At 40.6% G+C, this 26,470-nt stretch overlaps 1 protein-coding gene across 13 annotated transcripts in view; it reads right to left on the minus strand.

The window, feature by feature from the left end:
* The window catches only part of fryl (furry homolog, like), a 467,472-nt gene that overhangs the window by 65,216 nt on the left and 375,786 nt on the right, over positions 1-26,470 (minus strand). For all 13 annotated transcript variants that reach the window (XM_072569022.1, XM_072569030.1, XM_072569038.1 and 10 more), the window contains 7 exons: positions 25,682-25,885; positions 25,161-25,322; positions 24,280-24,354; positions 22,084-22,260; positions 19,968-20,168; positions 7,748-7,918; positions 43-251 (listed from right to left, as the gene is read on the minus strand). In XM_072569022.1, the coding sequence (XP_072425123.1) occupies positions 43-251; positions 7,748-7,918; positions 19,968-20,168; positions 22,084-22,260; positions 24,280-24,354; positions 25,161-25,322; positions 25,682-25,885 (1,199 nt within the window). The remainder of the gene's footprint in view (positions 1-42; positions 252-7,747; positions 7,919-19,967; positions 20,169-22,083; positions 22,261-24,279; positions 24,355-25,160; positions 25,323-25,681; positions 25,886-26,470) is intronic.

The following is a 26,470-nucleotide window of genomic DNA, read 5'->3' on the forward strand; positions in this document are numbered from 1 at the left end:
ATGCTCTATCTTGTCTTTGCTGGTTAATACAGAATCAACTACCTTGAATGCCCTGACAGATCTGCCTCCTCCTCTTCACATCTTTCATCAAGCTCTTTGAGAGCAAGGGTTACATCCTCATCACAGATGGACTCTGGGTAACTCCCAGGAATAAAAGGCTCTTCAAACTTCTGGGAATCTTGGTTGGTATCTGAACCAGTATCTTCACCAACAGTGATAATCAGTTCATCCTTCATAACTGCACTGGCATCCTGCAATCAAATGAAGAACTAGAAATATAATGCAAGACACAATGCGTTACCGAGGCTTTCATATTTGCATATATCACTTCAGCAGGAAATATCTTAACATTTTAACACTAGTAATTGGACTTTTACTATGACTTAGAAATCATGTAATTTCACACTTTCATGGAAAAGCAGTAGTAAAATTTGCCATCAAAATGTTGTCTTCATATATGCTAATTGCCCCATGATTTTAGAAATGCAAATAAGTTCCAACTGATAGCAACCAACACAAATCACACGTGGCCACTGAGAACCTGTAGACGAATTGGCCTTTTTACAACTTGACCACAAAAGAAATGAAGGTCCATTCAACCAGATGTGGGAGCTTGGCAATGTTCATAATCCCCACTAAACAGGTTAAATGGCATGCTGCAATAGAGATGTACTGACTAAAGGAGGGCTGTGTCTCCAACAAAAAAGCGACAAAGATTTAAAGGACAGTCATCTGAAGAAAACCCTTGTGTACCTTCTTGATTCTGTGATATTAGAGAGAATTGATCATCTCTCAATGACAGAGCATGCATCATCCACAAATAAAACAAATGCTTTCTTTAAAGCTCTATAGCAATTCAAAAGTTTTACAAACAAGTGCATATTCTTTTATAAAGTTATTTATTTAATATTGTTTATTTTATATGTAGCTTACACTTGTAATGTAATGAAGATTCATAAAATGTTCTTGGGGTTTGGATGCTAGCCTTTATTACCCATCCCGTGTTGCTCTCAAGACAGTGATGGTGAGTGGCCTTCTTGAGAGACTGCAGTCCATTTGGTGAGGATAACTCTATCGTGCTGTTGGGCTGTAAAGTGGGTGTGTGGGTGTAGGTGTGCGCATGTAATATTAACTTTTCAGTTAAGGCTTATTTTAGAAGGATAAAGAGTCATTTTGAAAACAGCATTTACAGAAAGTTGTGATCCCAACTGAATGACCAGCAAACCAGCTGGGGAGTTAATCTGCGTTGATTTGAGTTTTACAACCATGAGAGAGATGAGCCAAAGGCAGGCTAATGCAGGGGGAAAGAGGCCCATAGCAGCAAAGATGCTACTATCAATTGTCTACACTCATTTGCTGCTTTGATGAGAGGTTCTGAGATACTTGGAAGCCAAGCTCCAGAAGCAGAAAGCTCTGGAGATATCAGAAAGGAAGACATTGTGTAAGGTTGTTGAAGTCATGAGTTCAGGGAATTTATGTTAAGTATTAGTGAGCAAATTAGCAGTTTCTTTTAAGCATCTTGGGAAGAGACATAAACTGAAGAAAACAGCATCTAGTGAATGTGCAGCAATCTGCTGAAAGAAAACTAATTAAAAGCCTTGCAAGTTAAGCAAGAGCTTTAGTGTTGACTCTCTCACTGACTCTTCATTGAGATTTAAATGTCTGTAAGAGACTCTGTGGTAAAAGGGTTAAATCTTCAAAGTTTGGGAAAAGATTTGTAGCTCGGGCGCTCGTTGTGGTTCTGTTCGCCGAGCTGGGAATTTGTGTTGCAGACGTTTCGTCCCCTGTCTAGGTGTCTTCCTGTTTGTCCTATGTAGTGTTTTGTGCAGTCCTTGCATGGGATTTTGTACACTACATCGGTTTTGCTCATGCTGGGTATCGGGTCCTTCGTTCTGGTGAGTTGTTGTCTGAGCGTAGCTGTTGGTTTGTGTGCTGTTATGAGTCCTAGTGATTGCAGTAGTCTGGCTGTCAGTTCAGAAATGCTCCTGATGTATGGTAGTGTGGCTAGTCCTTTGGGTTGTGGCATGTCCTCGTTCCATTGTCTTTCCCTTAGGCATCTGTTGATGAAATTGCGCAGGTATCCGTTTTTGGTGAATACATTGTATAGTGTTCTTCTTCCTCTTTTTGCAGTTCTGGTGTACTGCAGTGTGTTGTGGCCCTTTTGAATGGTGTCTTGATGCAAAAGAAGTTACTTCAAGACACTGTTCAAAAGGGCCACAACACACTGCAGTACACCAGAACTGCAAAAAGAGGAAGAAGAACACTATACAATGTATTCACCAAAAACGGATACCCGTGCAATTTCATCAACAGATGTCTAAGGGAAAGACAGCGGAATGAGGACATGCCACAACCCAAAGGACTAGCCACACTACCATACATCAAAAACATTTCTGAACTGACAGCCAGACTACTGCGATCACTAGGACTCATAACAGCACACAAACCAACAGCCACTCTCCGACAACAACTCGCCAGAACGAAGGACCCGATACCCAGCATGAGCAAAACCAATGTAGTGTACAAAATCCCATGCAAGGACTGCACAAAACACTACATAGGACAAACAGGAAGACAGCTAACGATCCGCATCCATGAACACCAACTAGCTATGAAACGACACGACCAGCTATCCTTAGTTGCCACACACTCAGATGACAAGCAACATGAATTCGACTGGGATAACACTACTATTATAGGACAATCCAAACAGAGAACAGCCAGGGAATTCCTAGAGGCATGGCACTCATCCACAGATTCAATCAACAAACACATCGACCTGGACCCAATATACCGGCAACTACAGCGGACAGCTGGAACTGACAACCGGAAGCAGCAGATACAAATCATTATAATTGCCAGAGGAAACATCACAGAAGCACTTCACAGGAGGTTCCCAAGCACTGAGGATGTCACCTAGACAGGGGACGAAACATCTGCAACACAAATTCCCAGCTCGGTAAACAGAACCACAACAGGGTTAAATCATTCTTGCTGGTGTATGTAATGAAAACATCAGTTATGGAGTTTACAAAATTGTGTAAAACAGTTGATAAAGCTCAACAGTCAATAAGGTTTTGATTAATCATAAGGATAAAGACAGTAATCAGAAATACATTTGGCATTGTTCTGTGTGATTTTCTTTATAATTTATCCCTACTCAAGCTTGTACATGGTTTACTCCAGCTACTTCTTTGTGGGCTCCTGAAATCCAGAAACCAAAGTGACCTATTGGGGATTTACTGCAGCCTCAATGAGTAACTGACTATTGCTGCTGGAAACCAAATATAAAATTAAGATTGAATTAGAATTCTACCTTTCGTGGGTTAGGAAGAGAGGGGTAGATTGGATGTCCTGGATTTGTTACCATCATAAAGTGCATTAATGAAATGAAAATCGGCAGGAGGCCAAAGGTTCACCTGCTACACACAAGATGCATCATAATACCAAACTCAAAAGAGTTCTGTTTGTTTCTTATCGGTAAAGATTTGTGGAGGAAAGTGAAGCTAAGAATAACAAGAGTGCAAGGCAGATCAAGTAACACTTGCAAAGGCACTTTCTCGCTGATGATCAGTTTGGTTTTCACGATAGTGACTCAGTTCTTGACCTGATCACAGCCTTGGTCCAAGCAAGGACAAAATTATCTGAACGCCAGAAGTGAAGAAAGAATGAAGTGAAAGTAACATCAAGGAGTCCAATCAAAATCGGAAGCAATGAGAATCAGAGGAAACATTTTTGTTGAGTTGGAGTTATACCTAGCATAAAGGAATATTGTCAATCAGCCCAACCCCAGGATACCTCTGCAGGAATTCCTCAGTCCAACCATCTTAAACTGCTCCACCAACTGCCTCCCCTCTGTCATAAGGTCAGATGTTCACTGATGAGAACACAATGTTCAGCACCATTCACAACTTCTCAGATATTGAAGGAGTCCATCTTCAAATGCAGCAAGACCTGGACAATATCCAGGCTTGGGCTAATTAGTAATGAGTAACACTTGCACCACACAAATGCTACATAATGACAAACAGTAGCTCTTGACCTTCAATAGCATAAACATCCTGGGTTTATCATTCACCAGAAAGTGAATTGGACTAGCCATATACATACTGCGGCTAAAGGAGCAGTTGAGGGGGAAGGAATCTTGCAGCAAGTAACTCAATGCTAACTCCCCAAAGACAAGGCACAAATCAGGAGTGTGATGAAATACTCCCCAGTTGCCTGGACTAGTTCAGCTCCAACAACACTCAAGAAGCTTGACACCACAACAAAGCAATCCGCTTGATTGGTATTCAATCCACCATCTTTAACATTCACTTCAAATACCACTCATGCAGATGATAGTACTGTGTACTATCTACAAGATGCACTCTAGCAACTCAGCAAGGCTCCTTAGAAGCGTCTTCCAAACCCACAAACTTAACCACCTGGGTATTTCATGGAAGCAGATGCATGGCAATGCCACAATGTGCAAGTTCTTCTCCAAGTCACATGCCATGAAGGCTTGAAATATAATGCTGTTCCTTTATTGTTGCTGGGTCAAATCTAAGAGTTTCCAAACTGTGCTCTGGGTATTCCTCCACTTTAAGGACTGCAGCAGTTGAAGAAGCCATCTCACCACAACTCACCACCACTTTCTCCAAGAAAGTGAGACTGGCAATAAAGGCTAGGTTAGCCAGTGAACAAATAAAAAGTTTGAGTTAAGATTAGAGTGGTGTTGGAAAAGCACAGCAGGTCAGGCAGCATCTGATGAGCAGGAAAATCGACGTTTGGGGCAAAAGCCCTTCATCAGGAATGAGGCTGGGAGCCTCGGGGGTAGAGAGATAAACGGGAGGGGGGTGGGGCTGGGGAGAAGGTAGCTGAGAGTGCAATAGGTGGATGGAGGTGGAGGGAAAGGTAATAGGTCAGAGAGGAGGGTGGAGCGGATAGGTGGGAAGGAAGATCGACAGGAGGGACAGGTCATGAGGACGGTGCTGAGCTGGCAGGTTGGAACTGGGGTAAGGTGGGGTGAGGGGAAATGAGGAAACTGGTGAAGTCCACATTGATGCCCTGGGGTTGAAGTGTTCCAAGGAGGAAGATGAGGCGTACTTCCTCCAGGCATCAGGGTGATAAGGGAGTGACAATGGAGGAGGCCCATGGCCTGCAGAGTGGGAGGGGGAGTTGAAATGTTTGGCCACAGGGCAGTGGGGTTGATTGGAGTGGGTATCCTGGAGATGTTCTCTGAAGCGCTCTGCGAGAAGGCATCCAGTATCCCCAATGTAGAGGAGACCGCATTGGAGCAACGGGTACGATAAATGACGTGTGGAAGTGCAGGTGAAACTTTCATGGATGTGGAAGGTTCCTTTGGGCCCTTGGACAGAGATGAGGGGGGAAGTTGTGGACGCAGGTTTTACAATTCCTGCAGTGGCAGGGGAAGGTGCCAGGAGGAGACAGTTGGTTGCTAGGGGGCACAGACCTGACTAGGTAGTTGCAGAGGGAACTGTCTTTGTGAAAAGTGGATAGGGGTGAGGAGGGAAATATATCCCTGGTGGTGGGATCCTTTTGTAGGTGGTTGAAATGTTGGCGGATGACACGATTTATGTGGAGGTTGGTGGGGTGGAAGGTGAGGACAGGGGGGGTTCTATTCTTGTTGCGGTTGGAGGGGTGGGGTTTGACGGCGGAGGGGCGGAACATGAATGAGATGCGTTGGAGGGTATCTTCAACCACATGGGAGGGGAAATTGCAGTCTTTAAAGAAGGAGGTCATCTGGTGTGTTCTGTGGTGGAACTGGTGCTCTTGGGAGCAGCTGCGGCAGAGGCAGAGGAGTTGAGAATATGGGTAGCATTTCTGCAGGAAGTAGGGTGGGAGGAGGTGTAATCCAGGTAGGTGTAGGAGTCAGGGAGTTTGTAGAAAATGTCAGTGTTGGGTCGATCATCGTTGACTGAGATGCAGAGGTCCAGGAAGGGGAGGGAGGTGTCAGCGATGGCCCAGGTGAATTTGAGGTTGGGGTGGAATGTGTTGGTGAAGTTGCCGAACTGTTCGACCTCCTCATGGGAGCACACTGGCGCCGATGCAGTCATCAATGTAGAGGAGGGAAAGGTCGGGAGTGGTGCCAGTGTAACTCCGGAAGATTAGATTAGGTTAGATTACTTACAGTGTGGAAACAGGCCCTTTGGCCCAACAAGTCCACACCGCCCCGCCGAAGCGCAACCCACCCATACCCCTACATTTACCCCTTACCTAACACTACGGGCAATTTAGCATAGCCAATTCACCTGGCCTGCACACCTTTGGACTGTGGGAGGAAACCGGAGGAAACCCACGCAGACACGGGGAGAATGTGCAAACTCCACACAGTCAGTCGCCTGAGGCAGGAATTGAACCCGGGTCTCTGGTGCTGTGAGGCAGCAGTGCTAACCACTGTGCCACCGTGCTGCCCATTAACTGTTCTATGTAGCCGACAAAGTGACAGGCATAGCTGGGACCCATGTGGGTGCCCATGGCTACCCTTTTCATCTGGAGGAAGTGGGAGGATTCGAAGGATAAATTGTTGAGGGTGAGGACCAGTTCATCAAAACGAATAAGAGTGTCAGTGGAAGGGTACTGGTGGGGACGTCAGGAGAGGAAGAAACAGAGGGCTAGAGTGATGCTGGAAAAGCACAGCAGGTCAGGCAGCATTCGAGGAGCAGGAAAGTCAATGTTTCGGGCAAAAGCCCTTCATCAGGGATGAGGCTGGAAGCCTCAGGGGGTGGAGAGGTAAATAAAAAGTCTGGCTGGGTTTTATCCTAAATCACTAGTCTGTTCAAGATCTGAAACAGAAAGGTACTATTCTCTTTCCCCAAACACTACAATGTAGACTTGTTGTGGTATCAGCTCTGCTCCAAATCTCAATGCTTCAGTTAAGCTATAAAACATCAGTTAAGCTATAAAATATGCCATTTTGTTATCCAGCGGATAAAAGTCCATTGATTTAAGTCAATAGAAGCAAAACTGACAAATATTTAAACATCTCCATTACCTTTCTGTTTTTATGAAGGAAGGTGTATTTTCAAAATGAGAGAAGGTAATCAGTAATTTTAGGTCCAATTCCAAATGCTTAAATAACAGCAATAATTTTGTAACTATTTCAGGTACAGAATTTTTCTACCAAATATAAACAATTTCAAGTTGTTAGACACAGTTATCAAATTTGTATTAGTATAATAAGTAGTATATAATTTAAATGTAGTACAAAAGGAATGTTATAATACTTACAAATCAGGTTTAGCCCCCAAAGCTGACACAGGTCTAGACATTATCAGATGATATGCTAACACAGCAAGCCTGAGGTTATCACCCACAATCTCAACCCATAATCATAATGCAATATGCAAAGCCAAGAAAAGATCAACATTGTCAAGCTCATAATTAGATTTCCCAAAATTAGTTGCTTAGAAAAAGCACAAGCACCCTTAAAGACCACACGATTGTAAAGAATGAAAGGTTCTTCATCAAACTGTATCTCTGCAAAGGTCTATTAGGCAAAAGGAAGACTTTTAACCTGTGCAAACAATTTATACATCTAAAGACAACCTTTTGGAGATCTTACAACAGACACATCTTGTTTAAATACCATCACAGGTTAAAATGATTAAACTTTCATACTGTTCAGTGAATTTGCAATATTTGATCAGCTTCCAGTGCAGAAATGGAAAAGAAATAAATAGCATTAGAAAGATCCCAAATCAGCCATGCACCATCCCATATTTCGACCCACATTGTTTCCCACCTCAGGCAGCTGGTTGTTAGTGCTATCTGGAAGCAGTGTCTCTAAATTTGGGGTCTCAGCTCTGGGCAGTTGTGCTTCTTCGGACAGTTCATTGGTCGTTGTTTCTCTTGACTGTTGCAAGGACTCCACATGGTTTGAAGCAGCATCATCTATCATCGAATCACTATTTAGCTAAGAGGAGGATACAGAAAATTATATGCAGGAGTAAATCCACAAGATTCTTATGATTAGACTGTAACAAGGGAAAAAAACCCTCAATATTAACATAATTATGTGAAAATATAAAAATCTAGAAAATAACATGATAAACCAGATAAAAATTTGATGCTCAGTGTCTGAGCAGTGTATAACAACCAGGGCCTATGATCTAGGCACTTGGGGAAACAGTTGGTTTCCTTTGACTAAAAATTACATACTATTGCATGCACATATAAATGTGCTAAATGCGAGGAGTTTAAAAGGTCTTAAGTCTGAAATCTTTGTTTTACCTGTTTTGATGCAAAACTCTCACACTGCCTAGTATGCAATATGAAAATAGACAGCCAACTATCACAATTGAAAAGTCAGCGAGGCAGTGAGAAACAGCACAGTATAAATTATTCAGAAGCAGCCAGAGATTTTCATAATTTCTGATATTTAATTCAACTTAAGTCTGTGCTCTCTTATTTGATATTCAATAAAATCAAAATGTAATTTTGCTGCATCATACCAGGTCATAGCTCAACAAGCAATTTGTCAAATTGAAGTTTTTATAAGTAGATCCAGAGGGTAAATAGCATGAATCTGAAGGAGTTCAGGTGAACTACAGAATGCTGTGAGTGAGGGTGTCAAGGAGGAAGGTTAAATAATATAAAGTGCCATTAGCACAAGGGAATGTGCTGATTGTTGTGTCGCTGGTGAATGTATTTTCTTAGATAACCTTTAATAATGTTCAATTTATTTCTGCAAACTTTAGTTAGTCTAATAAACAGAGGAATGGCAGGGCACCTGATCCCTGAGAGATGCACATCTTCCATTACAGAACTGCCAGAAACTTCTGGACACCTGCATGGGTTTTGAAGATTCAGCAGCAGCTGACATTACTGTATGCATTTGGAAGGTTGATAGCTACATAAGATTTTAGAGGGGGTCATGAGACAGATTCAGGGGTCCTGGCAGACAGGGAATGGGTGACTCCCAAAAAATGTCAAGTTGGGCCACGTTGTTAGCGCAGGAGACACTTGAATAAACTTTGCTCTGCACTCAATATTTAATTCAGAATTTAGGGAAAGACAACAGTTTCTCTGGGGAATACAACCAGGCTATGGAGAAGATATGGAAATATAACTTGCCAAAAAGTGGACTAGAAACAGCTACTTAATGCTGCATAATACCACTGCAGAAGGAAAACAGGGGTGGTGGCACAGGATTCAGAACAAATTATGTTCCCATAAAGAAAAAGAATGACAACCAAGTTTAAACTCCCCGAATGTTGAAAAGCATACACACTGTTGGATTGTGAAAAAAACTAATGTCAGATGCAACAAGGTACAGTGATATTACAAACTAAATGATGAAAATAAAGACAGGTTAAGACAAAATACTGGCAAGGAAAATCAAGCAAACTCAAGTTAGATTATAAATCCAACAATATTTTAAAAATAAAGCAAGAGGATAACTAAGAAAAGGCATTTAAAGGTGAAAAGGTAACTTTTATGTTTAAACAAACGAGAGACCCAGCAACTATGGCAAGGACTGAATGACATCACAGGTTCTAAAAAGAGACAGTGCAAGATAGCAGACAATGACATATCCCTCCCAAATTGTCTCAACGCCTTCCATGCTCGCTTTGAGCAGAATTTCTTGGAGAGGCAACACCAATTCCGACAAGTCCTGACTAACCTATCCCAACAGTCACTGCATCAGAGGTCAGATCAGTTTTCCTTCGTGTGAATCCAAAGAAAGCAATGGGATCAGACGGAGTACTAGGCCAAGCATTTAGAGCATACGCAGATCAATCGGCAGAGGTCTTCTCGGACATCTTCAACCTCTCCCTGCAGAAGGCCACTTGAAATAGGCAGGGACAGAGGGCCAACATCATCCCTGTGCCTAAGAAGGCTCATGCAGCAGGTCTCGATGACTACAGCCCAGTGGCTCTAACTTCGGTGGTCATGAAGTGCTTCAAAAGGCTAGTCAGGGCATTAATCAACTCCAGCCTCCCCACTACTTTCGACCCACTCCAATTTGCCTATCAGACCAACAGATCCATGTCGGATGCCTATCGCTTGCTCTTCACTCCTCCCTCGAACATCATGACACCAAGAACAACTATGTAAGAATCCTACTCATTGACTACAGTGCAGCCTTCAACACTACTATCCCCTCGAGCCTGATTACTAAACTTAGTGATCTCAGACTAAGCTCCACTCTCTGCAACTGGTTCCTCAGTTTCCTGACCCACAGGCTACAATCAGTGAAGATTGGGGACAATATCTCATTCTCACTAACACTCAACACTGGAGCCCCCTCCCCCAGAGGTGCATACTCAGCCCCCTAACTGTACTCACTGTATACCCATGACTACTTCACCAAATACCAGACTAATGACATTTACAAGTTTGCTGATGACACCCAACATAGTCAGTTGAATCTCAGATGGCGACGAAACAGACTACAGATGGAAGGTGGAAGACCTGGAAAAATGGTGCACTGAGAACAACCTAGCTCTCAATGCTGGCAAAACCAAGGGACTCATTATTGACTTTCGGCGGGATGTCACTCATGTCCCCCCTACACATCATCAGCACAGACGTGGAATGAGTGGAGTGTGTCAAACTCCTGGGAGTGGTCATCCACAACAAGCTTTCTTGGACTTTTCATGTGGACGCACTGGTTTCAACGGCCCAACAAAGTCTCTTCTGAGGAAATTTGGCATGACGGTGAATACCCTTGCCAACTGTTATAGGTGCACCATCCAGAGCAGCTGGATGTATCACTACTGGTATGGTAACTGTACCATTCAAAATCGATGACGGTTACAGAGAGTGGTGAACTTGGCCCGGACAATCACAAAGGCCAACCTCCCATCTATAGAATCCATCTACCAGGCCCGTTGTCAAGGAAAGGCTGCCAGCATTTTCAAAGATCCATCCCACCCTGGCAATGTTTTTCTACAACTTCTACCATCGGGGAGAAGGTACAGAAGCCTGAACATGCACCAGCTGGTTTCAAAACAGTTTCTATCCTACTGTTGTTAGAATACTGAATGGACTTTCAAACCCTTAACATTCGCTTGTACACGTGTTTTTGTTTTTGCTGCTGTTTACCTATTATTTACTTATCTGTGCTACTTAATCATGTGATCTGCCTGTACTGCTCGCGAGATAAAGCTTTTCACTGGTGTCGAGGTACACATGACAATAAATTCAATTCACTTCAAGAAAATCGCATGTTTATCAATAATTCTTTATGCATGTTTTCATAATAGAGGGGATTGAGGTACAGAAGATATATAAGGAGGGTAAGTATGAAATATTGCATGAGATTAATAGTGAGGTAAGAAATGTTAATGTGTCTAATCTCTTGAAAGAAGAGAAATCAGACCCAGATGAAGCATACCCCAGGGAATAAAGTAATGTGAAGTAGTAGCAGAAACCTTGATCATCAGTTCTAGTCAGAGCACTAGAGGCAGTTTGTAATTGCGCTAAAAGTCTGTTACCAAGAATAAAGAATTTTGGCTATGAGGAATAATTAGAATATGGTTGTCTTCTGCAGAACAGGAGTAGCTGCAGGGAGATTTTATTCAAGTGTATAAAATTATGAGAGATCTAGATAGGGTCGACGAGAAAGGCACAAAGCCATTATCAAAAAGCTGAATGGCCAAGGAGCATGGATTTAAAATAATTAAGAAGTTGAAGATAATTCTTTCACTCAGAGTTTTGGAGCTCCGAATTCACTGTATGAGAAAAGGTAGAAGAGGCAGAAGCCAGCACTGCATTAAAAAAACTTGCATATACAACTGAGGTGTTGAAGGCTACAGACTAGTGGAATTAGGTTGGAAGGCTCTTTTTGAACTGGCAGTCAAAATAGGCCAAAAGGCCTCCTTCTCTGCTGTAAATCTTTTTATGTTGGATACATTTTACGGATATCTAGTTGATCAGCTTGTTTGTTAAGACACTGGTTTCTTTTGAATGAGCCCTCAACATTACTCAAGCCTTTTGGACACTGTGCCAAGGAGATTTAACTGCTGCCTGAATAGAGGAACGAATACAAATAAAAACTCTATATAAAATAAATTATGATTCGGAAAAGCCGGTGTTGGACTGGGATGTACAAAGTTAAAAATCACACAACACCAGGTTATAGTCCAACAGGTTTAATTGGAAGCACACTAGCTTTCGGAGCGACGCTTCATCACCTGATAAAGGAGCGTCACTCCAAAAGCTAGTGTGCTTCCAATTAAACCTGTTGGACTATAACCTGGTGTTTTGTGATTTTTAACTAAAATAAATTAGTTTCCTTAATTTTAATAGTAGCTAGTTTTGGTAATCCTGAGCGAAGATCATGAAGAAACACTTCTCGTCTTCTTGTTCAAGCAATATTTCTTTATCATCTTTTGATACTTCGACTGCAAAAACGATCTCTGTGCAGATTTATGTATAAATGTCATGCAAATTTGAAGTGATCACAAATGTGAGGAAATGCTTTTTAATGCAATGCACGGTTGCAAATTAGGACGATGTGGAAGCAAATTAGTTAATAAAATTCAAGGGAGAACTTGAGAGAAAGGGGAAAAATAGGGAGAAAGTTGGGATAGATTAACTATTTGGCAGTACCAAATGACTAGCACAAACACCAGGGGCCAAATGCCTCCCTTTGTGATGCCCCAATTTATAATTCCGTAAAATCCATTCAGTATTGACATTCAGAAAATCCAAACCATTGCAAAACTGTTACATTGACTTCTACATCCCATTATCAAATTCTCCAAATTATCCCCAATCTAAAGAACCACATCAGACTCAAAACGTTAACTTTATTTTCCTCCACAGAGGCTGCTGGACCTGCTGAGATTCTGCAGTATTCTCTGTTTGTTATTGCTTTTATTCCCTAAATTATATGCTGAGTGTAATCTTGTAACTTCAGAACTTTGGTGCTGGTCAAGTACACAGCTAATCAAATTTAATGCTTTTTTTTCAGTGTGTAATAATGGGTGTAATTCTAACATTGTATCAAGAATGTTACCAGCACAGATGTAACTTCTAACACTTTGATAATTAGAGAATTAAAGTACCTTGGTCCCTGACAGAACAGTAATCAAAGCTCAAGAGAAGAAAATACATTAATTGTTGTCATAGGAATGCTATCTGTAGGTGTAGACTGGTTCTTATAGCTTCTAAGATCACATTACCTTCTTGTGAGATCAGAAACCCAGCTCTGATCTCAAGTGTCAACACAAAACTCTGAATTTAACATATTATTTTATGACATGGTTATTAAACTTAGATAAAGACAATCAAATTGAACAGAGTGAAAATCTAAAGCGATCAACATTACTTTGTATATTGCAATTTGGATTGCTGAAACCATATGAACAGGAGAGAAAGGATAAAGAAACGGTGTTAGTTCTAGTACAATGATTGTTCTGAACAACTGAAGAATGCAAATTACTCCACAGGTTTCCAGAAAAATTTGACTGATCTGTATCCAAGGAAAAAGTAATTTGTGTAAACAATATTTTAGGTATGAACCTGTCTTTTACTTTTTATTCTTACTAATCATTTCCTTTGCAATCCATCCTATGATGATGATTTCTGTACAAGATTTAAATTAATCCTAGAAGAAAATATGTTAACTCCAGGGTGATTGGTCAGTAGTTGTTGGATAGGAATTTAACATGAGTTTATTTCTCTTAATTTAGTAAATAGTCTAATAAGTACAATGACAGCAGAGTATCTCAGAGGTGGAATACACATCCTGTACTATGAGGGAACTTCATGTTTCTTCTTGTGCCCTGAGCAACCATGTGTATAGGAAGTATCATCAGCTGGAAAAGTTCAATCTCCAGGCTTTCAGTTTTTTTCAATGCGTCTGTGAGATTGAGCGCTACTACGTTTCCCACTTTCAGTGGCGGGAAAGCTTTGAACAACAATACATCAGGACAAAATCAATAATTGGAACTACGATGGCCGAGACAAGGATTGCACAGGGGCAGGAATGGTTGCTGGATGTTCTAGCCTTTAGATCGATTAAAAAAACATGGGAGAGGGGTAAAAGAGGAATAGGAGTAGCATTGTTAATTAGAGAGTGCATCAAGCTGCAGAAAAGAAGGTTGTTAAGGAGAGTTTGTCTACTGAGTTAGAATGGGTGCAAGTCAGTAAGAGGAAAGGAGCAGTCACTTTGCTGGATGTTTTCTATAGAACCCCAATAACAGCAGACAGAAGAACAGATTGGACAGCAGATCTTGGAAAGGTGCAGATCTAAGAGTTGTTGTTATGGGTGACTTCAACTTCCCCAATATTGATTGGAATTGCCTTAGTGCAGATGGTCCGGATGGAGCCAATTTTTGTCAGGTGGGTCTAAGAGGGATTCCTGACTCAATATGTAGATAGGCTGACTTGGATGGGGTGCCATATTGGATTTGGTGCTAGGCAACAAGCCAGGCCAGGTGTCAGATCTCTTGGTGGGAGAGCATTTCGGTGACAGTGGCCACAACTGCCTCACTTTTACCATAGTCAGGGAGAGGGACAGGTGCAGACGGTATGGGAAGGTATTTAATTGGGGGAGGGGAAATTACACTGTTATTAAACAGAAGTTGTGGAGTATAATTTGGGAGCAATTGTTCTACGGGAAAGATATAACAGAAATGTGGAAGCTGTTTAAGGAGCACTTGCTGTGAGTGTTGGATAACTTTGTCCCACTGAGACAGGCAAGGAATGGTAAGGTGAAGGAGCCTTGGATGACAAGAGCAGAGAAGCTGCTCATCAAAAGGAAGAAGGAAGAGTACTTAAGGTTGAGGAAGCAGGTATCTGGCACAACTTCAGAGGATTACAGGTAGATAGGAAAGAACTCAAAAATGGACTGAGAAGAGCTAGGAGGGGGAGCGTAAAAGCCTCGGCGAGAAGGATTAGGGAAAACCCAAATGTATTCTACATGTATGTGAGGAATAAGAGAATGATCAGAGAGAGTGTAGGGCTGATCAGAGATAGTGGAGGGAACTTGTGCCTGGAGTCTGAACAGTAAAGAGAGATCCTAAGAGTTTTTTGCTTCAGTATTCATTAGAGAGGGGGACTTTGTTGAAAGTGAGAACAGGTTAATAGGCTTGAACAGATTGATATTAAGGACGTGGGAAGCATCAAGATGGATAGGTCTCCAGATATATCTAAGGTTACTATGGGAAGCGAGGAGTGAGATTGCTGCACCTCTGGTGATAATCTTTGCATCCTCATTCTCCACGGGAGTAGTACCGGATGTTTGGAAGGAGGTGAATGTTGTTCCTCTGTTCAAGAATGGGAATAGGGAAATGCTTAAGAATTACAGACCAGTCAGTCTTAGGTCTGTGGTAAGCAAGGTACTGGAAAGGATTCTGAAGATAGGATTTATAACTATTTGGAAAAACGTAGTTTGATTAAAGATCATCAGCATGGCTTTGTGAGGGGCAGGTCATGCCTCACAAGCCTTAGTCGAGCAGTGGTTGTGGTGTATATGGATTTCAGTAAGGCATTTGATAAGGTTCCCCACAGTAGGCTCGTTCAGGAAGTTAGGAGGCGGGGATACAGGGAAATCTGGCTGTCTGGATTCAGAATTGGCTGGGCAAAAGAAGACAGCAAGTGGTAGTGGATGGGCACGGTGGCACAGTGGTTAGCACTGCTGCCTCACAGCGCCAGAGACCCCGGTTCAATTCCCGCCTCAGGCGACTCTCTGTGTGGAGTTTGCACATTCTCCCCATGTCTGCGTGGGTTTCCTCCGGGTGCTCCGGATTCCTCCCACAATCCAAAAATGTGCAGGTTAGGTGAACTGACCATGCTAAATTGTCTGTAGTGTTAGGTGAAGGGGTAAATGTAGGAGTATGGGTCTGGGTGGTATACGCTTCGGCGGGTCGGTGTGGACTTGTTGGGCCAAAGGGCCTGTTTCCACATTGTAAGTAATCTAATCTATTCCATCTGGAGGTCGGTGACCAGTGGTGTCCAGCAGGGATCTGTTCTTGGGCTTCTGCTTTTTGTAGTTTTCATAAATGACTTGGATGAAGAAGTGGAAGAGTGAGTTAGTTACACTCACTCACTTGTTTTGAATATATAAAGATCAGTGGTGCTGTAGATAGTGTCAAGGGCTGTTGCAGGTTACAACACAATATTGACAGGATGTACAGCAGGGCTGAGAAGGTGGCGAATGGAGTTCAAACTGGATAAATGAGAAGTGATTCATTTTGGAAGGCTGCATTTGAATGCAGAATACAGAGCTAAAGACAGGGTTCTTGGCAGTGTGAAGGATCTCTGGATCCATGTACAAATATCCACGTACAGTGTATGGTGTTTTGGCTTTCATTAACAGGGGTATTGAGTTTAAGAGCTGCGAGGTTTTGCTGCAGCTCTATAAAACCCTAGTTAGACCATACTTGAAATATTGTGCCCCGTTCTGGTCACATGATTATACGAAGGATATAGATGCTTTAAAGAGGGTGCAGAGGAGATTTACCATGATGCTGCCTGGATTGGCGGGCTTGTCTTATGAAGAGAGGTTGAGTGAGCTTGAGCTTTTCACACTGGAGAGAAGGAGGAACAGAGGTGATTTGATTGAGGTGTACAAGGTAAATGAGAGGCATAGATAGAGTAGGTAGCCAGAGACTCCCCTCCCCCCCCCCCCCCCCTCCCCCCACCTCCCCCACCCCCCCCACCCCCCCAGGGCAGAAATGGCTGTCACCAGGGGGCATAATTTTAAGGTGCTTGGAAGAAGGTATAGGGGAGATGTCAGAAGTAGGTTCTTTATGGAGAGAGTGGTGAGTGTGTGGAATGCACTGCCAGCGGTGGTAGTAGAGACAGAGACATAAGCAAATGCTGGACAAGCACATGGTCAGCAGTAAATCGAGGGGTGTGTAGGTTAGATTGATCTTAGATTAAGATAAATGCTTGGCACAACATTGTGGGCCGAAGGGCCTGTACTGTGCTATGTTCTAAAACTAACAGACACTTAGTCAAAAAATGCCTACAGAAAGGAAACCCAGTATGATGTTCTAGGATTAAATTTTTGGTTAGGTAACAAAAGGTTGATATTAATGTACGACTTGGGAGCAGGAGTTGGCAACTCAGCTCATTGAGCCTGGTTCCACCATTCAATAAGATCATGGCTAATCTGGTTGTGGTCTCACCTCCATTTTCTTGTCTTGGGTAAGTTCCTGACTACTTTATGAAGAGGAGAATTCCACATACTCTCTACCTTTTGAATGAAAGAAATTTTTTATCTTCAACTTAAAATGGTTTATTATTTTTAAAATTACATCCCCTATTTGTGGTCTCCCCATTAAAGGAAATATCCTCCCAGTATCCAACCGATCAAGCCTCAGAACATCTTGTATGTATGTTTTACCACAGTTGGCTGGATGGCTGGTTTGCATTGTAGAGTAATGCCTAAAGCATAGATTCAATTCCCACTCCACCTGTGGTCACCATGAAGGACTCTCCCTTTCAACGTTTCCCTTCATCTGAGGTATGGTGACCCATAAGTTAAAGCACCACCAGTTGTCTCTCTCTCTCTCGCCCTGCTAAGGAGAGAGCAGATCTATGACCCTCTGGAACTTTGTGGCAACTTTACCTTTTTATTCCACTTAATTCCCTTAGCAATAAATGAAAGCAGTCCATGGAACTGTCTTCCTCATCACTCTCTAAATATTAACTAATTTCTCTCCATAGAAGCTGTCAGTCGTCCTGTGTTTCTCCAGGAATTTCAGCTTTTTGTGTTCCTTGCCACTTACTGCATTTGCAGAACTAATTCTGTGATTCATGTAACATAACAGTCAAATCCTTCTGTACCATCAGGTTCTACCACTTCTCATTTACATCATACTCTGCTTCTCTTCTTTCTCTCAACATGGATAAGTTCACATTCAACCTTATTATGCTCCATCTATCAAATTTTGCCTCTATCCCTATCTCTATCTCCTCTGGACAACTTACTTTCTTACTTATCTTGGTGTTAATGACAAATTTAGTATTCATATTTTGGGTCCCTTCAACCAGGTTATTGATATAAATGTAAACAGATGAGGCCCAACCACTGATTTCGGGTTGGCATTCCTCTAGTTACAGCTTTCTAACCTGAAAAAGAATGATTTATCTTTACTCTTTGTTTCCATTAGCTAATTGATCTGTTATCAGTGTTGCTCCGCACAGTGTGCTCACACCATGTGTAGTAATGCTTAACGTGGCATCTTATCCAATTTTTTTTTAAGCAATACAAATACAACCCTTTATCTAATTTGATTGTTAGTTGTTCAACAACTATAACACATTAGTTTTGAACAAAGTTTCCCTTTCATAAAGCCATTTTGGTCAGCCTAATCATATTATGACCTCTTGAATAATGGATTCCAACAATTTCCCCATGGCAAATGTTTGACAAGCTGTCCTTTAGTTTCCTGCTTTTTGTCTTCCTCCTTTCTTGAATAAAGGGTATAAGTAAAATATGGTTGATGTGACATCTATGGGCTACCGGAATATGCTTATAATTGACATGTCAGCAAAGCTGAAGCCAAGGAATAAAATGGATAACGGCAGCTTGTTATTTGAGTGTGTGTGCCAGGAAACAGGTAAGGATCAAAAGCTATTTTTCAGACTAGAGGAAGGTACACAGGAGGTAGAATGACACACACTTGGCTGTACAGGACACAATTTCAAAATTCGTAAATGACAAAATTTGGAAGCATTGAGAACTGCAAGCTAATATACTTTAAATTTTCATGTAGAAAAAATGACATCACAAAATTTGGTAGGAAGAGAAGAGGCAATATATGCTAATAGGTATAAAAGGGCATGTGCACAGAAGTTTGAAGGTGGCAGGGCTGGGTGAGAAATTGGCTCAAAAGCCATAGAGGATCCTGAGTTTTATAAACAGTAGAATTGAGTATAAAAGCAAAAAAAAGCCAAGATAATGCTCTATTATACTGATTTGGTCTCAATTGGAGTAGTGTGTAAATTTCTAGACATAAGAGTTTGGGAAGAATGTGAATATTAGTGAGAGCTCAGGAAAGCTTTATTAGGATGGGTCCAGGATAAGCAACTTCAGTTAAAAGGAAATTTAAGCAACTGAGTTATTTATCTTAAAGACAAGGTTGAGAGGAGATTTGATGGAGATATTCAAAATGAGGAGGGGTCTAGGTAGACTGACTAGAAATTGAACCCACTTTTAAAACTATTGAGAACTAGATTTTTAAGGTAAATGACAGAAGTAGTAAAAGGAACAAGGAAAATCTTTTTTATTCAGTGAGTGGTTAGGATTCAGAACGCACTGTCTAGGAGGGTGGTGGAGGCAGATTCAATTGTGGCTTTCAAAACGAATTGGAGAGGAGACTAGATTTGTGCAAACTGTTAAACTGCTCTTGCAGAAAGCCAGCACCAACTCGACAAGTTAAGTGATCTTCCATGTTATGCATATTCTACTGTACATTGATGGTAGTTCTAGAGAAATCTCACTCCTAATTAAGCCTAAACGTGAAATAGTCAAGGCATCACTGGGGATTTGAGAAGGGAAAAAAATACTGCTCGTAAAAAACAAAAGGTAGTTTCCAAATAAACCAATAAGGTGACGTTAATTTGTTCAAAAAGGGAGAAAAGGAAATTGATAAGATTAAATAATAATGAAAAATCTATGAGATTTGGGCGTGTACATATTCTTGGATGTTATTTATTTAACAAAGGTTCTGAAACAGACTTTAAAATGTTTATTTCATGTCATGTCTTGTGCCAATTGCATAATTCATTTAATTGCTTTCTCAATCTTATCGATGAGGCTAAGAACACAGATTGCATTCTAAAAAACAAATTTAAAATTGCCTACAGTATGAATTATGACCCATGAGTAGATAGATTTTGATAGAGTAAGATACTTCAGGAAGTCAAAAAAAAAGCATTGGAATTGACATTAAATCTTGGGAGATTCACAGCCTCCTATGGTTCAATCGATATATCCATTAACAGAACTTCTGAAATAAAAATATAAATACAAATAAATTGTATAAATAATTACTTACTATCTGTGATTGGGTTAACATCTGACCGTCAGCCAGTACCTCCTCCTCAGATGATTCGTCAGTGTCCTCCTGATTGGTTAAGGTTAAACTGGGTGTGCTTCCTGAATACTGGAACTCCTGGAGCGAGGGTGTATCTCCCTTCTCAATGCTGTCCAATGAACGTCTCCGCACACCCCAATTAAAGTTGTCCATGCTTTCACCCTGCAACAATTTTATTTTTAATGTATTATTTCTTAATAACACAATTTTCTTAAAAACTGCAATTTGAAGAATCACATGAAATGCTGCCAGAGCATTATGGGATTGTACATTACAGATGTGTTGAAAGTAGCTTATTAGGGGTATATTGAAAGTAGCTTATTCCATGAACACACTGCAAAATACAGCTCTAAATCCCTAGTGGCTTACTGAAATACCCAGAAGTAATTCAGTTTGCAGCAATACATGAAACATGCAGACGACCACATTAATAAACATAGTTCATTATCTATAATGGCACTTTCTGCAAGTACGTAACAAATTTACAAAAGTTAAACATATTTTACATTCATTAACTTTAAAAACTACCTTAAGAACGTAAGTTAGCCGATGTGTTACATCATTGTGTTGCTTGTTAATTTTGTTTTTAACATTTATTTACAGGCATGTCCTGAAAGGGCCAAACTTTGCACACAAATATAAACAGAACAGTATGGCCCTACACAGTAATGCTATTCCATTAACTAACATTCAACATTTATCACACACAAGACTCAACAAAACACCGCACCAGGCTGCAACTTACCTGCAGCTCCTGGTTAGCAATGAGGAAAAGAGATGACCAGCATTAAAAGTAAGAAGAGAGAAATATTTGGCACGATGTAAGAAACAGGAGTATGCCTTAAACTGAACAAACAGCAATTACATTGAATTACCAGGTGGTTTAGTTCGGGTGCGAAAATTCAAGTAACAAAACACATGCAGGACATACAGATAATCTTTTCAACATTTCACCAGCTGTGTATGCTATTTAAAGATATTACCCAAGTCTCTCAGAGCCACCTGTGACTTTTGAATTCCCTGCCTATCCTCTTCTTTCTAGGGAAATCCTGCTATTTTAAATTTGCTTCATAACAGGAAGCCTGAAGTATATTGGGGCAGTATGAGAGCCATGGCAATTCTCTGGCACAGTTTACTTGTACACGATGGCAGTGTACCATACAGACCAATTCTGTTTTTAGTAAGGAAGGCAGGGCAAATGTGAGAAAATAGATTGCAGGTAAACACTGACTATAGGTTGTATGGTATAACAAATCAGTGACATTCTCTGACAGCCACTGATATAATGTAGGCAAACATGGAAGATAACAATTGCATAAAACTCCAAATTAGCACAAGTTAAATGGGCAGTTAACCTATCTTGCCAGTGCAGGTTAAGAGCTTTCCCCATCTTCTCTAAATAGAATCATGGTGTTTTTACAACCATTTGATTAAATAGTTGGGGTCTTGGATTATAATCCTAATCAAAAAAAGAAACCTCTAAAAATGAGGTGGTTTCTTGGCACGGATTGAAGTGTCAACATTATCAGATGCTCAAATTTTGCAGTGTGGCTTAAGTCAACACCATTTTGAGTTAGAAGCGTCCCCACTATATACCAGTTTAACACTTGACTCTTAAAATTCAATCTAAGTTTATTAAAAGTGAATCCAGAAAAAGTTCTGCATGCAAAGTGCTGTGACAAATTGCCTTCTGGCACAATCAGCAAATTCAAAAGCAAAAATTAATTAGGAAGTAGATTCGTTAGTTTATTTATTTATTTTCCCAAACTACAGGAGGATTTAAGTGAAATAAGTTCACCTTTAAAAAAGTGCAAGTTACTAACATTCGTTTTACTAAATCTCAAAAAGGAAACCAGAATAATTTCCAACTGTCTTCAAAATTGTAGTCTAGAGTAACTCACATTTTATGAACAACGTTTTTCTTGAGGGTAGCACTTGAATAAAGTGGAATTTGAATATAATATTATAATTTCCCCTTTCTGATACTTAACTTTGTTATCATGTCCTTGGTGCAATAAAATGTAAAACAACGTGCGATTTTAGTTTGCCAACTCAAACCATTGCAGAAGTTTCTTACCTCTGCATCTTCCAATTCAACATCTAAGAAATCAAAATCCTTCAACACTCCAAATTGCTGTTCAGTATTAGCATCCTCTACTGGTACTTCCTCTTCCCTGATCGGCTCTTCAGTTGTGGAGATTAAACTTGTCTGCTGCTCTGCAATATCTAGGTCTTCACTGGATGAAAATACAACCTAAAAAATGTTTTGCAATTATACACAGGTATAACATGCCTTTGAAAAAAAAACACATTTTGAAGTGATCTTTTTTTATTCTCCCCATCTTTAAGCCTCCTTGTGACACTCCTTGTGTCTGAGGTTGAATATGTGGCCAGCTCCAAGTCTGTGCCAAATATATCTGATACCTGGGTACCAGGAAATAATACCCTCATGTTGCTTTTCTTTTACAAATTTACATCAACTTGGGAATAGCATAAGTTGTGTTCCAATTCTTCATACTTGCTGACCTACAAGTGAATGGAATTGAGGAATATCTTGATTTTAAAATTTTCACTCATGTTTTCAAATCTCTGCTTGATGCAGTCCAAGTTCAAATGCAGCAAGACCTGGACAATAACCAAGTTTGGGCTGACCAGTGGCAAGTAACATTCATGCCACACAAGACCCAGGCAATGACCATCTCCAACAAGAGCAAAATTAATCATCCTCCCTCGACATACAATTGCATTGCCATCATGGAATCCCCCACTATCAACTTCCAGGGTGTCACCACTGACCAGAAACAAAGCATTTAAATACCGTAACTGCAAGACCAAGTTAGAGGCTAAGGATGTACATGTATTTGGAAAGGCAAGAACTGATTAGGGATAGTCAACATGGCTGTGTGTGGGGGAAATCATGTCCCACAAACTTGATTGAGTTTTTTGAAGAAGTAACAAAGAGGATTGGTGAGGGCAGAGCGGTGGACATGATCTATATGGACTTCAGTAAGACGTTCGACAAGGTTCCCCATGGGAGACTGGTTAGCAAGGTTAGATCTCATGGAATACAGGGAGAACTAGCCATTTGGATACAGAACTGGCTCAAAAGGTAGAAGACAGAGAGTGGTGGTGGAGGGTTGTTTTTCAGACCGGAGGCCTGTGACCAGTGGAGTGCCAGAAGGATTGGTCTGGGTCTTCTACTTTTTGTCATTTACATAAATGATTTGGATATGAGCATAAGAGGTACAAGTTAGTAAATTTGCAGATGACACCAAAATTGGAGGTGTAGTGGACAACGAAGAGGGTTACATCAGAATACAAAAGGACCTTGACTATATGGGCCAATAGGCTGAGAAGTGGCAGATGGAGTTTAATTCAGATTTTGGGAAAGCAAATCTTAGCAGGACCTATGCACTTAATGGTAAGGACCTAGGGATTGTTGCTGAACAAAGAGACTTTAGAGTGCAGGTTCATAGTTCCTTGAAAGTGGAGTCGCAGGTAGATAGGATAGTGAAGGTGGCTTTTGGTATGCTTTTCTTTATTGGTCAGAATATAGAGTACAGGAGTTGAGAGGACATGTTGCAGCTGTACAGGATTGGTTAGACCACTGTTGGAATATTGTGTGCAATTCTGGTCTCCTTCCTATTGGAAAGATGTTGTGAAACTTGAAACGGGTTCAGAAAAGATTTATAAGGATGTTGACAAGGTTGGAGGATTTGAGCCATAGGGAGGGGTTGAACAGGTTAGGGCAGTTTTCCCTGGAGCGTCGGAGGCTGAGGGGTGACCTTATGGAGGTTTACAAAATCACAAGGGGCATGGATAGCATAAACAGACAAAGTCATAGGTTTAGGGTGAGAGGGGAAAGATATGAAAGGGACCTAAGGGGCAACGTTTTCCCGCAGAGGGTGGTACGTGTATGGAATAAGCTGACAGAGGAAGTGGTGGAGGCTAGTACAATTGCAACATTTGCTTCTGGATAGGTATTCGAATAGGAAGGGTTTGGAGGGATATGGGTCAGGTACTAGCAGGTGGGACTAGATTGGGTTGGGATATCTGGTCGGCATGGACAAGTTGGACCGAAGGGTTTATTTCTGTGCTGTACGTCTCTGAGTCTATGACTCTAAATACCTATTCAATGCCCACCAAAGACAGAAGACATCACTTTTTAAAGAAGCATGGTAAAGCTATATTGAAATGAAAGGGTTTTCATTTTAAAATACTGTATAATGCTGAGAGTTGAAAATAAACTTTAGATAGAAAACCTTTAACTTACTGATGGGTTCTTTGGGAGACCAACTTCTTGGCCACAAAGTGACAGCACATTCATTAATTTCTCTCTTGTTCTTCTCTAAAACAATCAAAGGTTTCAAGAAAATAAAAGATTCAGAACATTTTCCAAAAACTTATTCAATCAAACTAAGCACCATAAGACGTGAATATGAACAGGCTACCTCACAACTAATACTTTAATTATACTTCTGCAAGAAAGTAAAGCCGAGATCAAAGTGTCACATCCTCTAAAAATAACTTTGCATTGTTTCCATCATGGCTCTCTTGAACACAGTGCTGTATAGCAATATCAGTTTCTAAGGTTTCCCTTACAGCATTGTAACAAAATAACTTTTGGTTCCATGAAGAAATTGTTTAATACTTCATGAAAATGTTGGATGTGATAAACAGCATATCACTGAAGTAGTATTGTGGGCTGTTTTTGTACATTATTACATTGCAGCCAGGCCCAAATAATTTGGAGCACAATTTAAACCTGTTCTTTGTAGTTTTGACTAATATTAGCAACTTTCATTGATTCTATGCATTCAAGGTGTGAAAGGTCAAGGAAATATTATGCATATCTGCTGTCAACATCAAACAACTGTGGGGTCAGTTAGGTTGAATAAAAAGTGATGTTCTTTTGCCTCTGTTCCACCAACTACATGACAATCCCTGAACAGCATTCGACCTACAGCAGCATGATATTCCAGCTTTCACATCAGCTTTGAATAAGATTATCAATTAGTGCTGAACTTCAGTGGAATAGAGGTGGTCTAAGTCTTCATTTTCAACGCACTTTATTTGGGAAGACATGATTTATGGGAAGACGCAATTTATTGGAAGACGTGTTTTTGACTTTGGTTTGAATGGAACTCACTGTACCTGGGATAGTTGCGGCCTTTTCCAGCTGACGGGTACTAAGGCATTTGAGTTGGACCCTGAAGATGTAGAAGAGGTACTGCGAGTGACAGCAATAACTTTTGGCTTTCCATTTCGGCATGCAGCACTATGCTGATCACCATACTTCTGTCCTATAATTGGCGTCTACATATTCCAAAATAGGGTTAAAATAAAATTAGCCAGGTATACTTACAAAAATGGATTCAGTGAAATTTCTTTGCTGTACATACAATACAGACATTCACATGCCCAAGGTAAGCTCTGTAACAGTAGACCAGTAGAATACAAGGATAAAAGCTTCATCCAGGTTCTTCAACAGCAGCAACATATATATGACTACAAATCTAAAATACTATAATTGAAACACACAAACAAAACAATAAAAAACTCAATAAAGGACTTAACTGATCCTCTCTAGAACGTTGACAAATTGTTGTCAATAGGATCACTTTTAATGAATTTATTTTCTAAAGGTACAGTTATTTTGAACACCAGACACATACCTCAGAGATATCAAAATGGAAATCTAAAGTCTTTCCAGGCAATTCTTTTGACGCATTGTTCCAAATTTTTGTGAAGGAAATTTCAGGAGATGTACAGGACTCGCCTCCGTAATTTGATCTATGCACTTCATCTGGCACAACAAGGCTGGCTGACCGAGATACCACTAACTTCAAAATATTAAGTGCTTCCTTCCAGTATGGACTCTAAGTAAAATAAATTAAACAATGATTTTACTACTCAACATATGTTTACTGTACAAAATGCCATTGGAGAAATGCAAAGTATGTTGTAATCTGATTATAACATACCATTGCAATGAGACAAGATTATAATCTAAGGGATGCATGACAGAGTCAGCTTTGTGAATTTAAAGCCCAAGTAAGGATAAAGAGAACAGATTTATACAAAAGTAGAAAACTGCACTTAGGAATGACAACTTTTCCATTAACTCCCACATCCTAAGAATGAATAAAACAGCAGTTAGGATGCCTTCCCTTTAGAAAAATAACATTTTACTGATTTTTCCTTGGACATGTCATACATTATTAACAGTCTTATTTCTAAATACTAGACAAAACATTTTAAAATCAGCTGATAGTTGGTATTATGAGGGTTACATTGGAATAGCTAATCCTCTGCTTCTCTCAATTCATCCAATGAAAATAGTAGTCCCCTTTGATCCAGTATGACTCCAAGTTAAAGATTCCCTAAACATTGATTTTTAAGCTGCTCTGTTGGGTACTAAGTTGTTCTGATTACTTAATAAACAACCCATACTCCAATCGATA

Source organism: Chiloscyllium punctatum, chromosome 1 (genome assembly GCF_047496795.1).
Source record: "Chiloscyllium punctatum isolate Juve2018m chromosome 1, sChiPun1.3, whole genome shotgun sequence".
NCBI lineage: Eukaryota > Metazoa > Chordata > Chondrichthyes > Orectolobiformes > Hemiscylliidae > Chiloscyllium > Chiloscyllium punctatum.